This window comes from Ahaetulla prasina, chromosome 4, assembly GCF_028640845.1.
Source record: "Ahaetulla prasina isolate Xishuangbanna chromosome 4, ASM2864084v1, whole genome shotgun sequence".
Taxonomy (NCBI): domain Eukaryota; kingdom Metazoa; phylum Chordata; class Lepidosauria; order Squamata; family Colubridae; genus Ahaetulla; species Ahaetulla prasina.
The window spans coordinates 42,044,101-42,066,184 of NC_080542.1; the positions used below are offsets into that span (position 1 = coordinate 42,044,101).

Below are 22,084 nucleotides of genomic sequence, written 5' to 3' on the forward strand. Positions count from 1 at the left end.
TCTGCCTATGAGGTTTTCCCACACAATATAATTATATTTTTTAATATAATTTAATAGTTGCTAAAATTGTACAGGTAGGATGATATGGGCTAAGATATGCAAAATTAAGCCAATATTAGTTAAGCATTATCTGAGAACCAAGCTGTTATAGGGCAGCCTGATACATACTGATGAGTACATATTGGTCACTATATCATTAGTCAGAATGGAGGAGATGTTGAAATACATGAATACCCATCTTCCACTTTCTTTCTCTTTGTTTAACCTTACAGATAGCAAGGCAGCGAATTCCAGAATTTGAGTATTACCAAAAGTTACTGTTGGGCATTTTGGTGGCGATTATGATGGCTATGGTTGCATTAATTCTTTTGATTACGGTAAGCTATAATATTTTTGTAGAGATCCTTATACTAATTTATTAACTATTATATCTCAAAGTTCAATAAAAAGATAAACTTCTCCAAACTTTCAATATATTGCTTTAGTGAAGAGCTAACAGTTCCTTGAACACTGTAATTCGAGACTGCCACATTGCCGCAGCCAGGATGTAATATAATATGTTCAACCTCAAAGAGCCACAACAGATGTGGCAATGATATACAGTAGTAACATCATAAGAAAGAATGGAATGTATGTTTGTACAATTATTGGTGAGGGGGCAAACAGGATGTATTGAGCTTAGATTCATTCCATCTTCAATTCTGATAGGGGGCCTGATGGGCTTGATTTAGTCAATGACCTTCTTTTTAGGCTTGCCAAGACCATGTTCAAAGCCATTTTACAAACAGAAGATGGAGAAAAGAGAGTTTCTTATTAAGAAACAGAGAAAAAGACATTGTTTCTTGTGCCAGTCATTGATTCTTTTTTCTCACTGTGAAAAATCTTTACATTAATCTCTCACAATCACACCCTTCTGTAGTGTTCTGAGTTCTCCCCGGGGCTCATTCCCCTAGTGGAGAACGAAAAAAGTGTTCCTGTTCTGATTGGCTAAGCTGTTTGATAGCGAGTATAAAAGAGCTGTCAAACGAGTGAGGCTTTGAGTTCAAAGTTATGACTGTTGTGGTAATTTGAGATAGGTAATAAGACCTAGTTACCTGTTCAAGAGAGTCTCGCCTCCTTGTTGCCTGTCAGCCAAACTCAATACACATTACTGGCGACGAGGATGGGATTGCTGAGCTGAGGTGGAAGGAAAAATAAAATAAAATGAAGTTGCGAGAGCTGACGCTGATCTGAGTGAAGAGAGACTGATTGGAGGAAAATGGAGTCTTAACAGAATTTTGCTTTAACCCAACAACAGAGTCTTGGGAGACTTACGTAGCGCAATTCAAATGTTTCCTCATCACAAATGACTATACAAATCTATCCAGTGAATGCAAATGATCCTATTTTCTAAGTTTCTGTGGGGCAGAGATGTTTGAAACCACCATGACGCTCATGGCCCCCATTCATGCAGGAACATGGGAAGACTTCATGAATAAATTAAAAAAAACATTATACCCCTGCTCCATCTAGAATTGCCCACCATCAGCATTTCTATCACAGGGACCAGGCTGAGGGGGAATGAATCAGCCAATATATGGCTGCCCTGAGGAAAGCAGCACGTCATTGTGAATTTGTGAATCTTGATGGCTATCTCCTTGACAGATTAATTAGTGGAGTACGGGATGATCGCCTTAAGCGATGGCTGATAGCCAAGCCAGAGCTAACTTTCCAGGAAGCTTTGGATGAGGCTTGTGCCGCTGAATTAACTGCTCTTTCTGTAGCCACTTTACCCCGAGGCCAGAGTTCCATTAAGCCTAAGGGGGAGGCCATCCATTATAATGAATCTGAGGTTGTTGGTGAGGAGGAAGATGATGAGGACTGGGAAGTTAATCGGCTAAAGGAGTCAGTAAAGCTGAATCCCCATAATAATAAGCCTCCGCAGATAGAATGCAGAGGGTGTGGAGGAAATCACCTCAGAACTGCCTGCCTGTCCAAGGACTCTGTTTGCCGCCATTGTGGCCGCCGAGGTCATATCGCCTGAGTCTGCCGGTCAGCACAGCCACAGAGAGCACCCCAGGATCTGGCAAATACAGAGAGACGGAGGCAGGGAAAGAATTCAAATTACCAGGATAAAAGATGGAATAAGTTTGGAGGCCCCTCAATAGTGAATATGGTGGGTCAGCAAACTGAACAGCCCACAAAGCAAAAAATTTGGCTCACAGTCCATATAGAGAGAAGGCCATGCCTAATGGAGGTGGACATAGGCTCTGCCACATCTATCCTTTCCTGGAACACTTTAAAATGCCTTGTGCCACGTATGTCAAAGAAACAATTGATTCCTTGTGGTCTAAATTTGAGGGACTATCAAGGGAAAACAATTCCTATTATGGGCAGTGGAAAATTTAGGGTGCAATTTAAACATTTCTCAGGCCGTTTGTCTTTGGTCATTGTAGATGGCCCCTTGCCTAGTTTATTAGGGTTAAATTGGTTTGACACTCTGGGGTTAACTATCCAGGGTGTAAATTCTGTAAAGTCTTCCAAATTGGATATCCTGATAAATGAATTCCCTATTGTTTTCGATGGGAAACTGGGTTGTTACAAGGGTACTCCAGTATCATTCAGTCTAGACCCTCAGTTTCTGCCTCGCAGATTGAAACCTTGCTGGTTACCGTTTGCTCTAAAACCAAGAGTTGACTCTGAAGTGGACAAACTCCTCTCCCAGGGCATTCTCGAACCAGTGGACCATGCCTGTTGGGAGACACCAATCGTTACACCTATTGAGCCTGATAGATATATCCGCATCTGCACAGATTATCGGGCCACACTGAACTGGGCACTACAAACTCATGCCTACCCCGTCCCTGTAGTGCAGCACTCTCTGGGTAAAGGATCAGTGTTTGCAAAACTCGATTTGGCTCAGGCATACCAGAGCTGCCTGTAGATAATAAGACCGCGGAGGCTCAAACAATTGTTATACACCGTGGGGCGTTTTGATGCTGCCCCCTCCAATTAGACATCTGTGTGGCCTCAGGGCTTTTCCAAAGCCTAATGGCACAGATGCTCCAGGGAATCCCTGGGGTCGTTCCCTATTTCGATGATGTGCTGACAAATGCCAAAACATTTCCAAAGTGCGGGGCTAAAAGTCAAAAGAACAAAATGCTACGTCACTGTGTCTCAAGTGGAGTCTTTAGGATTCCTAGTTGACGGATCAGGAATTCATCCAACAGCAGCGAAAACAAGAGTGATTGTAGATGCACCTCCCCCCCTCATAATAAGGTGGAGCTCCAAGCTTTTTTGGGCCTTTTGAACTTCTATGCAGTGTTCCTGCCACACAAGGCGTCCATGGCTGAGCCGTTGCACTGACTTCTGGACAGAGGGGCCCCCCTGGGAGTGGGGTACTAAACAAGCTGCAGCGTTTATAGGTGTCAAGCATCTCTGTTTATTTATTTATTTATTTACATAGATAACACTATCCCTCACCGCAGGGCCCTTCCCCCGGGGCTGACGATCGGGATGCGGTCGGGCTGGGTTCTGCTCATGGAAGGCCTGCACCAGGTCAGGGGCATGAACGTCGGAGGCATCTACCCAGGAGAAATCAGTCCCGTATCCCTTCCACGCGATCAAATATTGGAAACGACCCTTCAGCCAGCGGGAGTCTCGTACGCTATGGACTTCGTATTCCTCCGACCTGTCCTCGGCGACAGTGACGGGTGCTGTTGGGCACTGAAGGGGACTCAGTGTGGCCTCAGGAAACAGAAGGGACCAGTGAAAGACGGGGTGGATCTGCATGGATCGTGGCAGGGTCAGTCGGTAGGCTACCGGGTTGATGACTGCCTCGACAGGGAACGGGCCGATGAATCGGTGGTCCAACTTCTTTACCGGGCGGTCGGACGGGAGGTGTTTGGTGGAGAGCCACACCCGGTCTCCAACTGCCAGCGGGGGCGTTGCCCGTCGGGAGCAGTCGGCGGACCGTTTGTAGTCCTCCTTTGCCCGATCCAGCTGCTGACGTACCAACTGTTGGACCACATGCAATTCCGTCAGGAAGGTCTGCGTTTCGGGAACAGGAGAAGAGGGAAGAGCCGCAGATGGTACCCCACATTGGTAAAGAACGGGGTCATCTGAGTAGAGGTGTGCTGAGAGTTGTTAAAAGCAAACTCCGCCAGGGACAGGTAATCGGCCCAGTTGTCCTGTTGCTGGTTGATGAAGCAACGGAGATACTGTTCCAGGATACCGATGACCTTCTCTGTACCCCCGTCGGTCTCCAGATGGTGGGATGACGACAGACACACCTGCACCTCCAACGCGGCCATCAGGCTCTTCCAGAAGCAAGCTGTGAACTGAACTCCGCGGTCCGAAACCACCCTGTCCGGTAGACCATGGAGGCGGAAGATGTGCTGCAGAAAGAGACGGGCCGTTTTTGCGGCTGTGGGCAGTCCGCGGCATGGGATGAAGTGTGCCATCTTGGTGAGCATGTCCACCACCACCAGCACCGTGGTGAACCCAGAGGATGGTGGCAGGTCCGTCAGGAAGTCCATGGAGATCGCCCCCAGGGTCTGTCGGGTGTCGGCAAGGGCTGGAGGAGCCCGGGAGGGGCCCCCGTGGCGGCCTTGGCTTGCCGGCATGGTACGCAGGATGTCATGTAGGCATGTACATCATGCCGCACTCGGGGCCACCAAAAGGTCCGTGTCACCAGGTGGAGGGTCTTGAAGAACCCAAAATGTCCTGCTGCAAGGTTGTCATGGCACTGGGTCATGACGAGGGCTCGGAGTGGTCCTGTGGGCACATATAATCGCCTCCGAAACTTGAGTAAGTCCTCCTCCAAGGTCCAAGGAGACGCAGGGCCCACCTCCATTCTCCTTTGCTGCGACCAGGTGTCCTGGCGCTGCGCCTCTCGCACCTGGGCCCGCAAGTCCACTGGTTCCCGTGCTGCAGCCAAGGCTTCTGCCGGCAGCACTGTCCGTGGAGGAAGGGGGTCCTTGGTGCAGAGGTACTCTGGCTTGCGGGACAGGGCATCCGCCCTCCGGTTGTGACCGCTGGGAATGTAGGTCACGCGGAAGTTGAACCGGGCAAAAAACAACGACCACCGGATCTGCCGCTGGTTCAACTTCCGAGCTGTGGTGAGGTGCTCAAGATTCCGATGGTCCGCTCGACCTCCACCTGATGTCGGGCCCTCCAGATGGTGTCGCCAAGCCTCGAATGCAGCCTTGATAGCCAGCAACTCTTTTTCCCAGATGGTGTAGTTGCGCTCGGAAGGATTGAGTTTCCCGGAGTAGTAAGCGCAGGGAAAAAGTGTGCCGCCATTCGTCGGAGCCTGTAGCAGCACCGCTCCCAGAGCCACATTGGACGCGTCCGTTTCCACCACAAAAGGCCGGAGCGGGTCGGGATGCCTCAGGACGGGTTCCATGACGAAGGCTTTCTTGAGGGCTGTGAATGCTTCTTGCTGTGGGGGATCCCACCGGAACGCAACCTTCTTCCTGAGGAGCTGGGTAAGTGGAGCCGTCAGTGTGGCAAAGCCTGGGATGAAGGTCCGGTAGTAGTTGGCGAAGCCCAGCAGGCACTGAACATCCTTCACCCGACGAGGGGCTTCCCAGCTACACAAAGCTTCTACTTTGCATGGGTCCATGGCTATGCCCTCGGGCGAGATAATATGCCCGAGGAATTCTATGGAAGTCCGGAAGAAGACGCATTTCTCCAGCTTCGCATTGAGTTGTTGCTCCCGAAAACGTTGCAGAACCAGACCGACGTGTCGAAGGTGGCTTTCCCTGGACCGGGAGTAAATCAGGATGTCGTCCACGTAGATAACCACGAACCGATCCAACATGTCTCGGAACACGTCGTTAATGAAGTGCTGGAAAACGGCGGGAGCGTTGGTCAACCCAAATGGCATGACAGTGTATTCGTAGTGTCCGTATCGGGTGCCGAATGCCATCTTCCATTCGTTTCCTTCTCGCATCCGCACCAGGTTGTAGGCCCCCCGGAGATCGAGCTTGGTGAAGATCGTGGCCTCCCGCAACCTCTCCAGCAGCTCCGGGATGAGCGGCAGGGGGTAGCGATTCCGCACCGTAATGGCATTTAGCCGGCGGTAATCACAGCACAGGCGCAAGTCCCCTGTCTTCTTCTTCACGAAGAGGACCGGGGCCGAGAGAGGGGACTTTGAAGGCCGGATGAACCCTCGGGCCAGATTTTTGTCCAGGAAGTCCTTGAGGGCGGCCAACTCGGGCTCCGACATGGAATACAGGCGTCCCACAGGCAGTGGTGCGTTGGGCAGAAGGTCCACGGGGCAATCGTAGGGCCGATGCGGGGGTAGTCGGTCCGCCTCCTTCTCGCTGAACACGTCGGCGAAGTCCGTCAGCTCAGACGATTTGTCGTTCCCAGTCACTACTGCTGACATTGCCCGTTTTTCAGCTCGGGATAAAGTAATTTCCCAGGTTCTTGACTGGGTAAAGAGAGGGTGGCCACGGGGTCCATTTGGGTTACAGCTGCAGTCATATGCAACAAGGCAGCTAGAGCTATCAGCTCAATGGGGATGCCTTTTATGGGGTCATGGGGTGATAGTTCCTCCTCCCCTGAGACAACAGGTGCTGTCCACACTTCATCAGGGCCATCCAGGAATCGTGAGGATGAAGGCTTTGGGCTGATGTTATATGTGGTGGCCCCATCTGGACAGGGACATCACCCAATGGTGTCAATTCCTGTCAAAAGTGTCAGGAAATTAGTTCTCTGCCACCTACAAACCCACCGAGGGATGGAAGGAGCCCAGGGCCCCCTGGTCCCGCGTTCATATCGATCTGGCGGGACCTATACAAGGGCAAGTATTCCTCATACTGGTTGATGCTTATTCGAAGTGGGTGGAGGTAGTTATTATGCACTCCACCAGAGTGGAAGCCGTGATTAAGACCCTCAGGAGAATATTTGCCACACTTGGTTTACCTGACACACTCGTATCAGGTAACGGGGCCCAATTTACGGCCACCGTATTTGAAGCATTTCTGGCTAGGTTGGGAATTAGACATTGTTTGATTGCCCTGTTTTATCTGTCTAGTAACGGATTGGCAAAGCACACACAAGCCATTCCAATTGAACAACATAGTTTACGCCAGAAACTGTGGGGGACAACCACTCTGAAGACCTGGAAAAATAGCAGACATAACAGGACCCTGTTCGTATAGGGTAGAGATAGGTCAGGGCTGGGTATGGAGGTGGCATGGGGATCAATTTAGGAGGAGGTGGTTTGCCACAACACAACAACCAGGGTATAACAACGAGCAGAAGGGGGTGCTAACAGAACTGAACATTGAGGCTGCAAGCCCACCAAACCCAGATGAAGGTCGAGAGGCAGAGATGCGAGAAACCGAGCACTTACCTGTCGCTGGAGAAGAGCGTCCTGAAAATTCTGACAGTCTAGTAGACAAGAGGCCCAGTGATAGTCCAGAAACACCATGGAAAGAATTGTTGCAGGCTCCAGGCCCCAGGCATTCTGGGTGAATCCGGTGTTGACCAGCGTACCTTCAAGATTATACATGCGTGAACCTGGTGAGAAGGGGTGTAGTGTTCTGAGTTGTCCCCGGGATTCGTTCCCTAGTGGAGAACGAGAAAAGTGTTCCCTGCCATTTGACAGCGAGTATAAAAGAGCTGTCAAATGAACGAGGTTTTGAGTTCGAAGTTGTGACTGTTGTGGTAATTTGAGATAGCTAATAAAGACCTAATTACCTGTTCAAAAGAGTCTCGCCTCTGTGTTGCCTGTTGGCTGAACTCAATACACATTAAAAACTTCAGGTCCGGGGAAGCAGAAATTCAGTCAGAGGATGCAGGGGTGGGATTGAAATATTTTAGCAACCAGTTCTCTGCCTGGTTGCTGGGTGGGCGTAGCCATGGGGGCATGGCCTACTCAGCCTCCTGCACCACTGGGGGGGGACATTTTCACCCTCCCCAGGCTCCAGAGGCTTTTTTTGAGCCTCCATTAGGGCGAAAACTGCCTCCCCATGGCTCTGAAGGTTTTCCTCGACCTTCCGGGAGGGCAAAAACGGCTTCCCCATTGCTCCAAAGGCCCTTCAGAGGCCAGAAACTGGTGCATTTTTGGATTTCTGGTACTTCCGGGATGCCTGTTTTTCGCACTCCCAGAGCCTCCATGCAGGCCCTGCACTTATTTCGCATCCAAAATGGGCCGTGTGGAGACTCCTGGGAGGGGAGGGGTAGGCGGGACCAGCCAGTTCTTGCAACTACCAGTTCGGCAGACCAGATGTAAAATTAGCATCCGGTCTGAACTGACTGAATCCCATTTCTGAGAGGATATCTCCAAGTTCTATCACTTTGCTAACCTAGTTGAAACTACAATGGAAAAATCAGCATTCTTTTCAGACTACCCTCCCCCAAACCCAAATGTCAGTTTCTAGCTCAGGACAGGAAACTACCCAAAATAATTTGCTGCCCAAATTTGAGCAGCAGAGAGTTAATTTATTTTGGCACCTATGACAGAAGAATATGTGAAAGCCTCTCACTCTCTAGCTGGAATTGAACTGAGTTAATGATGCTACAAAATGGCATAATAGGAGTGGAGAAGTGCCTTGCACAATGCTTTTGATGCTGGTGTCTTCTTCCACAAATTTATTTACCTAGAAAGTTTATTCCAATTGACTGGGACTTGGATAAGAAGGTCTAGAGATGAGGTTTACCTTTCTCCAACCCTAAGAGAAGAAGCCACAATGTAAGATGAAAGAGCACCTTCTTGCTTATGTCACACTCATAAAATCCTCATGACTACAGTTGGAGGGACAAAGAAAACAAAGCAAAAGACTAAAATGATATATCCAATGCATATAGAAGCCATACAAGAAGCAATTTTACATACAAGCGTCAACTAATGCAGAGTTGCTATGGCCCCTAGAGTGGGTCATGTTACACCACTGCTCTGCAAGCTGCACTGTTCCTAGTTTGCTTTTGGGTGCAATTCAAAGTGTTGGTTATTATCCTTAAAGGCCTGCATGGCATAGGTCCAAGTTACCTGAGAAACCATCCCACCCCAATGGGACTGATCCACCCCATTCATACCAGCAGAGGAGACATGCTGCAGTCCTATCACGCAAGGAATTTTGGCTGGTGAGGTCCAGGAGAAGGACCTTCTCTGCTATAGCTCTTGCCCTTTGGAACCTCCTGAGGTGAGATCCCACCCATCTGACCTTCCATAAGGGCCTGAAGACCTGGCTCTGCCGGATGATTTGGGGCCCCAATGGGGGAGCATCACATAGAAGTGGTTGATCCCACCTCCCATCCAGTGCACATCCTGCTTCCTCCCTCCCTTCCTGTTTTACTTTTTAGTTATTTTTAATTTATTAAGTTTATATTTGATTGTAACTTCATTTTTATCATATTAAAAATAATTATCTTTATCTTATGGTTTTAATACATTCTGTATTAAAGGGATATTAAGGATACATTAAAGAATGTATCTGCCCTCAGTGTGGAAGGGATTGTCACTCTCGAATTGGCCTTTTTAGCCACACTAGATGCTGTTTCCAGAGCACGATACCATAGTCTTTTGAGACTGAAGGATGGCAATAACTAACCAATAGTTTTAATACTTTTAATGCAATAAATCACCTAGGGTCGCCTTGACACAAGATGAGTGGCAATTAAATCTAATTAATAAACAAATGACTAGGTCAAGCTGGGCAATGATAAAATACTAAAACTGCTGCCAGAGCAATACTTAATTTTATTTTTTTACCAGTACCTCGGGAACAGAAGAAGAGGAACCAAAGGCAGTTCAAAGAAAGTGTAAGTAGCCTCAGTGTGCAAGTCAGGATTATTTCCCTTTAAGAATTTTTGAAGTGGTTCAGAATGCATCTGGAGATCCACATTTACAAGATACCTAATGTGTAAAATGTCTCATAACTTGCTTATTTCATTGTTCAACAGTAGAAAGAAGTTCTCGTAGGAAACAGGAAAAGGAAAGAGAAAAACTAGCAAACCCTCACATTAAAGGATTGGCTATTTTAGAAAAAGCAGTGAACATTGTTGACAACATCAAATGGATTTTTAAAAAGTTCATGACAGAGATTAAGGGACTAAAACAATATTTCTGTTTTCTTGAAGTTAGACTTTAGCTTTTATGGTCCTTGGTTAAGGATCAGAATGATGGGAACTGTAATCCAGTGCATATGCGGGTTGTGGATTGGAGAAAGTTCCATACATCCTTCATAATATCTGTATTCATCCTAGTTAAAGGTGTTTCTTTTTATGCTTCACGGCAACAGTTTTTTCAAAAGATTTTCAGATGTTCTCCTACTTATACTTTATACAAAGCAACGGTACAGTTAGCAGATATGAAAAAATTAACTTCAAGCTTCAATTATTTTTAGGTGGTTTTCTTAGATCTCCTCAGAGAAAATATAAGTCCTTTCTGAAAAATCTAAACTAGCAACTATTTATTTATTTATTTATTAATCATACTTTTATACCGCACCATCTCCAGTAGGACTCAGGGCGGTTCACAGGCATATTAAAAAACAATATAATAAATAAGCATTAAAAACCCAATTAAAACTAAATATTATCATAGCCAAATCAATAAAAACGGTAAAAACCAATTAAAAAACCCTTAAAATTTAGTTAAAACATTTTATTCTTAGGCTAGTCCAGCGCGCTGAAATAATAAAGTCTTCAGTTCACGTCTGAAGGTCCGGAGGTCGGGGAGTTGTCGTAATACTGGAGGAAGCTCGTTCCACAGGGCTGGTGCCGCCACAGAGAAGGCCCTCCCCCTGGGGGTCGCCAACCTACATTGTTTGGTCGATGGCACCCTGAGGAGGCCCACTCTGTGGGAGCGCACGGGTTGTTGGGAGGCAATCGGTGGCGGAAGGCGGTCTCGAAGGTATCCCGGTCCTAAGCCATGGAGCGCTTTAAAGATGGTAACCAAAACCTTGAATTGCATCCGGAAGGCTACCGGTAGCCAGTGTAGGCCCCGCAGGATGGGTGTTATATGGGAACAATGCGGTGCTCCCTCTATCACCCGCACGGCCGCATTCTGGACTAACTGGAGCCTCCGGGTGCTCTTCAAGGGGAGCCCCATGTAGAGAGCATTGCAATAGTCCAGGCGGGAAGTGACGAGGGCGTGAGTGACCGTGCGTAAAGCATCCCGGTCAAGGAAGGGGCGCAACTGGCGAATCAGGTGAACCTGATAAAATGCTCCCCTGGCAACGACATTGTAGTTCAGGGAGGGAATATAAGAATTTGCATATGTAAGCTAGACTTTCAAGGTTTTCTTAATAGATTCAGTTGGGGGGGTGTCATATTTTCAAATGTATGCTAAACAATATAATGATGTTTTCATATTAGCTTGGTTTAATAGTATCTTAAAATGCAGATTTAGAAGTCAATCTTCGCTTTCTGACAAAAAAAAAGGTATCTTGCAACAGAATTAGCTGTAATACTCAAGGCTGATTTGAACCGCTGAGCTGCTGACCTTTCAATCGACAAGCTCAACATCTTAGCCCCTGAGCCACCCTAGTGCTGCCGTGTAATGGGGTGAGCTCCCGTTACTTGTCCCGGCTTCTGCAAACCTAGCAGTTTCAAAAGCACGTAAAAATGCAAGTAGAAAAAATAGGGACCACCTTTGGTGGGAAGGTAACAGCATTCTGTGCACCTTTGGCGTTGAATCATGCTGGCCACATGACCACGGAGACATCTTCGGACAGTGCTGGCTCTTCGGCTTTGAAACGGAGATGAGCACCACCCCCTAGAGTCGGCAACGACCCTCATGTATGTGCGAGGGGAACCTTTACTTACTCAAGGCTGAAAGTACCACAAGGTGCAGAATGAGGCTGAGTTGGTAAACTGGAGAAAAAGATGCCAGGCTGTTGAGAAAGAGTAGGAAGTGGAGAACAAACAAAAACTCAAAGGACTGGTATCTTAGTAGGCAAGATAGTCTTGTATTCTGCCTGTTATAATTCTGGAGTTTTGATACGAAAATATGCATCCTGAGTCTATATAACCAATTCACAGATATATCCCAGAGATTATATTGTGTTTTAATCCTAGTAAACCAATAACCAAAAACTCTCTACTATTGACCTCACCTCATTCCTAAGAGATCTATAAGGGGCGTGCATGAGAGCACAAATGTGCCTACCGTTCCTCTCCTATTGTTTCCTTTCATTATATCCAATTAATATAGTTATCACATACTTATGCTCATATATATGCTTATATATTATACAGTTATTTTCATGCTTATGCTTATATATACTGTTGTGACAAATAAAATAAATAAATAAAAATAAAATTTGGATGCCATATTAAGAATCCTTCCAAACACTGATTTACTAGGAATAAACAGAACTCTGTTTTTAGTTGAATCCATTTTATTCCTCCTACCTGTAGAAATAATTTTATTTAGTACATAAAATTTGTTTGTTTCCTGGGATAGAGAAACAGTCATGCATTTCATTTTTTAATTTATTAAACACATAAGTGACTCCAGGCAGCTTACAACATTTCTTCATATTGTAAGCGATTACTTTCATTCAAGTAGATCAAGAAAGAGAAGCTTGAGCACAGAAAGAAACTTTTCCTCAGCCCTGTTGGAAGGCCAATATGAAGCCTCTGTTTTACTGCTCACTTCTATCTTTCCCTCTCTCTATCACAAGTAGAAAGCAATGCTGTCCTGAGGACATTCCATGGGTGGAAACCGAGCCCTCTTCTCTTAGAGTGGCTTGCTGGCTACCAAAGTGTTGTTGATATTGCTTCTCATCCTGCATTTTGTATTAGCAACTTCTAGAACAGTTAACATTCTCAAGACCCGAATTGTCGTCTTAGCAATTATATTTAGGCTGGGTTCACATGAGATGCTAGGCCAAAATGCAGTTGGCTATTTTATGGTTTCATGTGTTGTGCTAGCGCAGGAAACTGGGCTAATTCAGTAAATGAGTTCACTTCCCACAAGGCAGTGTGCAGTACCAATAAAGCTCTTAGTGAAATAGGCATCAGTAGGAAAAATTGATAGGAAAGTAAATAGTGGCATCATTATTGATGTTCTGGTTCTTAGCAGCAACATGTCCATTCTACTTTCTTTTGGAAATATGGACGAAAGCATCACTTAGCATCAGTCTTGCCATCCTGCCTAGTTATTCATAATCCCTCAATATTTTTTTCAAGCTCTTTTTGGCAATGTCATTGGCTGCTACATGAAATAAATAGAAATAGATAATTTTCTATTGGGGGGGCACGATAGCTCAGTTGTTAAAGACATTGAGCTTGTCAGCTGGAAACCTGAAAGCCTGAGTTCAAGACCCGAGTGCCGTCTGATATGATGAGCTTCCTTAGCTTGCCCCAGTTCCTGCCCACCAAGCAGTTTGGAAGCATGTGAACGCAAATAGATAAATAGGTACCACTCAAGTGGGTAGGTAACAGTGTTCCATGTGCCTTTGGTGTATAGTCATGGTAGCCACAGGACCACAGAAGTGCCTTCGGACAGCACTGGCTCCCTTGGTTAAGAAACGGAGATGAGTGGGCAAAGGAGCCAGACATGATTGGACAGGAGAAACCTTTACCTTTTTGATTTTCTATTATCTTCCTACCTTTAGTTGCTTGAACAATTAGAAAAGCCAAGCAGGAGTAATCATGAAGCAGAATGAATTGTGAAAAGCCTGTTTTAGGACTCCATTTATCTTTGCTATGTGCAATTGCTCTCTTTTGCTCTTTTCTGCGTGGTAGCTATTCAGTATGGCAGAAATTTGATAGCTATAAAATGCCAAAATTCTTTCTCTTCTCAGAAAAATGGCACCATATATAAATATATTATATATAGATATACAGTATTATATAGATAATGATTTTAGAAGCATCTGAGAATAACAATACTGAATTTACTACAATGATAAAACTTGACAAAAGTTAATAGACTGATTGGAAGAATATCTTCCAGTAGCTTAATAAGCACATTATAATGTCATTTTTTATTCTTTTTATATCTACAGAAGTTCAGGAGAGGAAGAGGGAGGTGAAGAAAACCTATCATTCTATGATCATATCTAGCTGGAATAGAGCTGTATATCACCTAAACCACTGTAAAATTTATTTTTGTGGTTTATATGAATAGTATTAAATATATTATCTGATATGTACCTTTTTCATTGGTAGCTTTATCCTAATGCTTAAAAACATTTCAGAATAGCCATTATCCCATTGGGAGCAACTCTATTTCTATTAGGCTAAGGTTCTTACTACTCATGGCGATAAAGTCATTGATAAAATCTAAAGGTTTCCTGGTGCCAGAAAGATGCTTTACAAATGTGTAGAACCTTCATGGACCCAAGCTTACTTTCACGTGTAGGTAAGCTTGGTTATTACATCTTCATAAAAAAGCAGGGAGTGAAATAAAACTCGTAGTGAGAGTAAGAATTCACAACATTTACAGCACAAAATGAAAATGGATATTAAAAAGGCTGGGGAATAAAACAATATTCACTTGATATCAAAATAACAGAATTAGCTCTGTTAGACTATTTTCCTTTTTTAGTGAAAACATTCTGCGGTATTTTCCTCACTTCATTTGTCAGGAGCACCTGAAAACAACTTCTGAGAAGACTTTCAGGGTGCAAATTGAGATGTGAGTTTTCTAAAATGTTGGTCCCAATTCAAAAGAGCAATGGATGTAGAGCCCAGAAACATTCTGTGCGGCTAATAAGGCACTAGAGTGGCATGGCAAATTGCTCAGTCTCTTAGAAAAAACTTGTAGCATTATTTTGGCCAACCAAAATTTCAAGACCCTTAAAAACAATACACTGTGGAAGATAATCACAGCAGGATGAAGAGTGGGCCAGTTGTCACCTGTGGGAAAATCAGAACTAGCTTATCAGGTGAAACTGATGAAGAATGTTTATTTCTTGTCACAGAGGCTGCTCAGGTTCTTAGGGGCAACATTGGATCAGGAAATTCTGTGCTAACCCCGTTCAGAACTGAATGAATACTTTAAACCAGCAATCCCCAACCTTTCTGGCTCTGCAGACCGGGGAAGGGGGAGAGGGGGTGATTTTGTGCATGTGTGTGCCATTTGCGCAAATGCAGCTTTGCACCCTTGCACTCTTACAAACCTCTTGTGCGGCCCACTTCCCAAAATGTTTAGGGATCTCTGCTTTAAACATATAAATACACATACCATATTAGAAATTGTTGAGAATATTCGTTGCTTTAGGTTTTGGCAGTAGTCTGTTCTCCAAGCTTACTGTTTAGCTCTTAGAGTAGGTAACATCTTTTGCGGGATTTTAGATAAAATGTCTCGTTCAATTTCTTTTCTACTTATGTAGGTGCTGTTTGGTGTTTTGGTCAGTTGGTCGTGTGACTGGTTGTTTATGGGGCATGAAATTTAACTGGTGAGGAAGTGGTTGATTCTGTTGCCGATTGGTGGTTCAGGAGGTCTGTTTCCTTATTGGTTTAATATGCTGGTTCAAAGTCAGTGTGTTTGTTGATGGATCCATTATTACAGTGCCAGGCTTCGTGAATTGTGTGCATGATGTGTTTTGGCGCGGCCGATGCTTTGTCCCAGTTGAAAAGGAGTTGTTCGCTGTCGGCATGATTGGGTCTAGGACTTTGGGTCATGCTGCTTGACTATCAGCTGGTGCTTGCGAATTCTGTTTTTTAATTGTCATCCTGTTTGTCCAACATAGAACTAGTTGAACAACGCATGCGCAGAGCATCAAAAATGTGGATATCTGGGCGGGTGGGCAGAACGACCTGCAGCCGCCACTACCAATTTGCTCGAACCTGATAGAACCAGCTGAATACCACTACTGATTATTATTATTGTTATTGTTGTTGTTGTTGTTGTTGTTGTTGTTGTTGTTGTTGTTGTTGTTATTATTATTATTATTATTATTATTATTATTATTATTATTATTATTATTATTATTATTATTATTATTTCAATTTTTATACCGCCCTTTTCCTGAAGGACTCAGGGCGGTGTACAGCCAGGTAAAACAAACAATATAATATACAATTAAAATACAAATTAAAAAACATATTACATAAATTGGCCTAAAACTTTGGAACATGAAAACTAAAACCCACTAAAAAATTACTAGTAAAAATTTAAAACCAATAAAATTTAAAACCAATAAAATTTAAGCCAGCCCTGCGCGAATAAATAAGTATGTTTTTAATTCGCGGCGGAAGGTCCGAAGGTCAGGTATTTGGCGTAAGCCCGGGGGAAGCTCGTTCCAGAGGGTAGGAGCCCCCACAGAGAAGGATCTACCCCTGGGGGCCGCCAGCCGACATTGATTGGCGGACGGCACCCTGAGAAGTCCCTCTCTGTGTGAGCGTACGGGTCGGTGGGAGGCATGAGGTAACAGCAGGCGGTGCTGATCACGTTGGTGCTGTCTTTCTTCCTTATTCTGCCTTTGATCTTTGTTAGTTCATGTCTGAGAGTGAAAGTGGGTTTGTGTGCTGTTGTTATTCCTAGGGACTGCAATAGTCTGGCAGCTATTCCTGATGTTCCTTTGATATATGGCAGGACTTGTTTCCATGTTGCCTCTCGCTGTGTGGTTTTCTGGGGTTCGGGTTCCATGTATCACAGTGTAAAGTTCTTGGGATAGCCATTGGGGAGGAAAACATTGAAAAGATGTTTCTCCTTCGCTTTTCTTAGGGATCTGGTGCTGCCGTCTGTTTTGGCTCTCTTAAAGTGGGTCTGGACGCAGATTCTTTTATGTGCTGTGGTTGGTTGCTTGTGAAGTTCAGAATTTGGTTAGTGTGCTTGGATTTCTGGTCAGAAGTTGTGAGTTTACTGTTTTTCTGTCTCCTCATATCCATATCAAGGGAGTCATAAAATCCATAAAACAAGCATACATACATATATTGGGCTCCCTTGATCCTACCTCTACTGCTTGAGGAAAAACTTAAGTTTCAATAGCCTTCTGTAATTTATAGCTCAAAGTCCTATACAAACCTTTACAGTATCTAAATCATAGAAGAGTTGGCTGGATTACAGAAAAGCTTTCCAGTTTTGGTCGTGATTCAGTCTTGCAGATAAAGATCCAAATATAGGGGGACCGCCAACTTAAATCTTGAGGAATCTAAATTGTTTTTTACAATGTTGTTAAGATTAACCAACTGGAATCAGGTGCAAAAGTGACTCTAAAAATGTTATTTCAACTGAACTTTGTAAGTCATGCCCTAGACTCAACATTACTATAGCTCAATAATGCCAACTGTTATAATTTCAACATAGCTATTGTTAAAATAATTGGAATTAAATCTTATGAGAAGCTAGCCCTAGGATTCCTAATATCAGATATCCATATTCACACAGAAGTTAGCCATGCAACCGTAACAGACATTTTGAAAATAAGTACAACAGGCTTTCAACAGTGTTCTTATGAGCTAAACCTCTTTAGTGACCGCAATCCATCAGGAGCTCTTGAGCCATCCAACCCTGACCAACAGCTGCCAGCTTGTGCCTTGAGATGGGTTACTTACTTTGACATTATGGGTACATGCACATAGCGACCTTAGTGGTAGTATTTCCACAGCATACCAATCTTAGTGTTCAGTTTGTTTATTATGGGTCAGCTGGTACAAACACAGCTTGTTTAGGTAGTAGCAGTGTTTTTCAAACTTGACAACTTTTTAATATTTGTAGTCTTCAGCTCCCAAAATTCTCCCAGCCAGCGTTTCGTGAGTTTCAATCCACACATCTTAAATTGTCAAAAGTTTGAAACTTTATAGCTTAGTGCATTACAGAAAGCCAGAACACAGAGAAGTTAAGTAGCTGAGCATGTTGAGGCAAGGCAGGAAGGAGAAACAAGAGACTGGCTTCCTGACATGCCATTCTTTTGTTCAAACCCCCATCTGAAAATTCTGTGTAGACAAATCAATCAGGCCTGTTGTATTTGAAACAACCAAAACGTTGATCCCCATGTTTTCTTCACTTCAGCGCCATCATCATTAACATCCTCAGGAGGGTGCAGGGAACGGGAACATTCGACCGGTCTGATGGAGTTTTCCACTAAGCAGTGGACCTGCTAATTACTGTACCTGAGACAGGATGGAGACGGGGTTTCTGAATGCTGGGAAGTTGCGACATCCTTTCTCTGAGGAGATTATTCCTCTGAAACGTTGGGAAAAGGGTCAGGCAGGTGTGACAGGGAACAGGGGCTCGTTTTTTAGATACTGGGAGGCAGGTGAGCAATAACTGTCTGAACAGAATCAGCAAACCCAGCTGGAATTAAGGCTGGAGTATTGACCCTGTTACTGATGATTCTTAAGGTGGTTTGAGGTAGTCCTCGCCTTATGACCACAATTGAACCCAAAATTCCTGTGGTTAAGTGAAACATTTGTTAAGTGAATTTTGTCCCATTTTATGACTTTTCTTGCCTCAATTGAATCACTGCAGTTGATAAATTAGTAATCCAGTTGTTAAGTGAATTTGGCTTCTCCACTGACTTTGCTTGTCAGAAGGTTGCAAAAGGGGATCACATGATCTTGGGATACAGTAACGGTAATAATTATGAACCAGTTGTCAAGCATAGGAATTTTATCACGTGGTCATGGGGAAGCTGGAAAGGTCGTAACTATGAAAAATGGTCATAACTCACTTTTTTCAGTGCCATTGTAACTTTGAACAGTCACTAAATGAACTATTGTAAGTGGAGGACTACCTGTACTTCCTTTTTAAATCAAGCTTAGTAAAACATTTCATGCATGTGCAGCCCTTCAAGGTAGGTGAGGTCAAGAAGCAAGCACAGCAGGGATTCCAGAAATATTCTTTATTGTCATAAGGGAGAAACTTTCCAAGTTTCTCTTGGTGTGCTCTTGTATCAAACAAAATCAAAGTAGGGTTATTTTACTTGATTTTTATACCCTTTTTTATTACTGTTTATAAAAAAAAAACACAATGCAGTGAACATAACTAATACTTCTTCCCCATCCTATTTTCTCCACAACCACAACCCTGTGAGGTAGATTGGGCTGAGAGTTAGAATCCGACCCAAAGTCACTCAGCTGGCTTTCAGGTACGACTAGAACTCAAGTCTCCTGGGATATAAATTGGTGTCTTAACTACTAAACCACACTGAGGTTTTGAAAGTAATTTTAAGGTTTTCTTTCCTTGTGCCATCTTCCTTTGTCTCAGGAGAGTGTCATCTTCCCTTAATGACTTATTCATTCCTTCCCCGAAGTCAGCTGTAAATGCCTCTACAATATGTAACCCCACTTTCAGGCAGTGAAAAGCTTCAGGGATATTAGCCCTGAGTTCAGCATTCTTGGAAAGTGGCTGATGGAGACCTCTTGATGAAGTATAGCATAAGGCTTCTTAGCAAGGGATTCCCCCTCTCATTCCAGCTGTTCTTGGAGGAACATTTGGAGAAAAGGTAAATTATTATTAAAGTAAATCATCTCAACCCATCAAGAGCCCCTGAACACAACTCAGGTTCTAGCTCCAATTCAACTGTCCTCACAGAATGGTGATTAATCTTAGATGGGATCTCATGATTTAAAGAATGCTTTGCCACACATGGCGGTGGGCAATTCCATGTGAGATCCACAATTCAATTCATGTAATGAAAATGCAATGAAAATGAAAATGTACTTTTAGGCCAGATTCCAGGGGACAAAAGTTATTCTCTGTGTGTACAAATATGCTAAATGCAGTGAGTCTCCTATGGCTAACTGGGATCCCTCACTTAGAGAGTAATCAAAGTGAGGACTATTAGTCATATTAGGGAGTACACAATTCCAAATCAATTTAATGCAGAGAGATTGGAGCCAAGATCTTGATTTAGGATTCTGGCTAGAGCAAGCAATTGCATCTACTCAGTCTCCTTACTCTTATCTATTAATAGATATCTATTATCATCATCCTTTTATCTATTCTGCCAGTGGAGGGATAATGCAACTTACTGTCTAACCAACTGTCCCCAATTTGGCATTTTCTAGACAGGTTGGACTAAAATATCAGAATTACCTTGATCAGAATCAAAAAATATATATGGAAGAAGTCAGGTCTTTTTGACATTCATCTAAATGCCCAAAACCTGAAAAATGACCAGGATATGATTGACATGTCTCTCTAGACTTAGCTTCTTATCTATCTCTTCTACAATCACTCTTCCTATCTTCAAATTTCAAAGGCACTTGTACCAAAGTAGGACACCTGAATTTACTAGTGATGTTGTGCCATAATTCATTTAACCATAATTTGTGAGCATGATTCAGGAATAACACCGAAGTATAATAAACGATGATTTATAAGTAACAATGGGTGATTGAGCACTGTATTAAATGAAATGAGCCCTGTGGCACAGTGGTTAGAATGCATTATTGCAGACTAACTCTGCCCATAGTCTGTAGGTCAATCTCAAGATCCTTCCATCTTGCCAAATGGGGCCCAGATTTTTTGGGACAATATGTTGTCATTCTAAATTGCCCTATTATGTACTATGGGGTGGCATTCAAGGCTAAATGCTATTGCTATTAAATCAGTTAAATCATATGAATGGGTGAAGCAAATGATCTAGTTCAGTTTTCCCAACAGGTGAAGTGTGTACATGTTTGAATGTATGTATGTAAGCAAAAACACAGAAGACTAGTCAGGGAAACAGCATCATCATTTAATTTTGCCAAGTCACAGGAGGAGAACTGTAAATGTCAAAGAGTGCAAACTGGCCTTCGGAAAAGGAGTGCAAATGGCATTTTGTGAAGCACACATATACAAGCATGCAAGGAGTACAGAACTAGACAGGTCCAGGAGGGATGAGGTTGGCTTTTTAATCTAACATTCATAAATGGAAAAACACAGGCATTCTTTTCAAGAGAAAAAAGAAAAACAACACATGTGGAAGCCATTCCAAACTTGGCTTAACTCTGAAAAGAATGAGAATAGTCATTCAGGAGTAATTAGAAGGAACAAGACCTATTCCTGTTTTAGTTTGAATGAAACATAAATATAAATCCAGTTGGTACAGTAAAATGAAAGGAGAAATGAAGTGCTGGAATTTTTTTTTTAAGAAACAGGAAATTCTACATTCCCAAACAAAATTCTCAGACACCAAAGAGAAAGCAATAGCCACTTCATTTCAGCTGAACCACAACCAAAATCTGATGAATTTTCATCAATATTTTTATAAACTATGATTAGGTCTTTAAGACGGAAAATCTCCGCAGGCTTCAAGATGAAGACCCAGACACCATGTCACCGTTAACAAAGGCCAAGGATACCAGCATTGGTAGTAAAAGAGGATGAAGGAATGTCTCCATCAACTCCTCACAATAAAATAAAACTTCCTACCAAAATTTCTATTTAGCCTGCCATCCCTGCAGAGACAGGTGAAAACTAATCTAAATACAAAAATAATGAGCTAAAATAATGTAGAAAAACTACTGCTAATCTTTGCTTCTTATCCCAGACCACAATCTACTCCAGCCTTTGCTTCCAATGCTCAGTCTATCCATTGCCATTTCTAGCTGGGAAGTTCAAGAGTTTGCTCCCTCCTTTTGCCCCATGCCTCCTAGCCCAAAAGGCTCTGTGACTTGTGCAATTTTAGTAGAATAAGATTGACAACAAAAGGCAGAAGAAATGGGTTTGGGATTGGGGATATGACTAGATACCCGTCTGAAAACCATAATTTGATAGAAATGTTCCATCAGCAGTGGGGAGGAGAGAAGGAGGGCAAAAGAAATTGAAGAATGAAGATGCAATGTACCCCTGTAATAGACATGTCAACAACAGTGATTCACAAGTAATGAGGAAAACAGTGCTCTAAGCGGAACTTAAGTGCTCTTCAATCCAGTACACCCAGTGTTCTAGCTGTACAACCGAGTTTTGTCCAGCTTTCCTAGAGCAGACAATAGGACACACAAAGACCCCCTTCGTTTTTATTGAGGGTCCACTGGATCTTGCTGGTTTCCAAGTCCAGAGCTACATTTCTTTTCTTGGTGAAGTTCCTGCTGATGTAAGGTTAGGTATGATGCTTCCCCTCTAGCCAGCACCTTATCAAGGCCCAATTGCTGCAGTTTCTCTACTAGGTTCAAGCTGAAGATGCTATTCGGACTCCTCTCAGGTTTTTTGTGTTGCAGTGGATGCAGTCCTGAAGTCCAGTCAGCATAACTATCCAAG

General features: G+C 43.7%; 2 protein-coding genes across 5 annotated transcripts in view; one reads left to right on the top strand and one right to left on the bottom strand.

The window, feature by feature from the left end:
• Positions 1-14,589, top strand: part of LOC131198917 (uncharacterized) — a 33,295-nt gene extending 18,706 nt beyond the window's left edge. For 3 of the 4 annotated variants that reach the window (XM_058184191.1, XM_058184192.1, XM_058184190.1), the window contains 3 exons: positions 273-377; positions 9,710-9,756; positions 13,953-14,589. In XM_058184191.1, the coding sequence (XP_058040174.1) occupies positions 273-377; positions 9,710-9,756; positions 13,953-14,010 (210 nt within the window). In that variant the 3' untranslated portion in view covers positions 14,011-14,589. Of the gene's footprint in view, positions 1-272; positions 378-8,957; positions 9,757-13,952 lie in introns of all 4 variants that reach the window. The other variant, XR_009155191.1, reaches the window with a different exon arrangement.
• Positions 1-22,084, bottom strand: part of HAP1 (huntingtin associated protein 1) — a 321,391-nt gene that overhangs the window by 223,869 nt on the left and 75,438 nt on the right. The gene's annotated exons all lie outside the window — the stretch shown is intronic.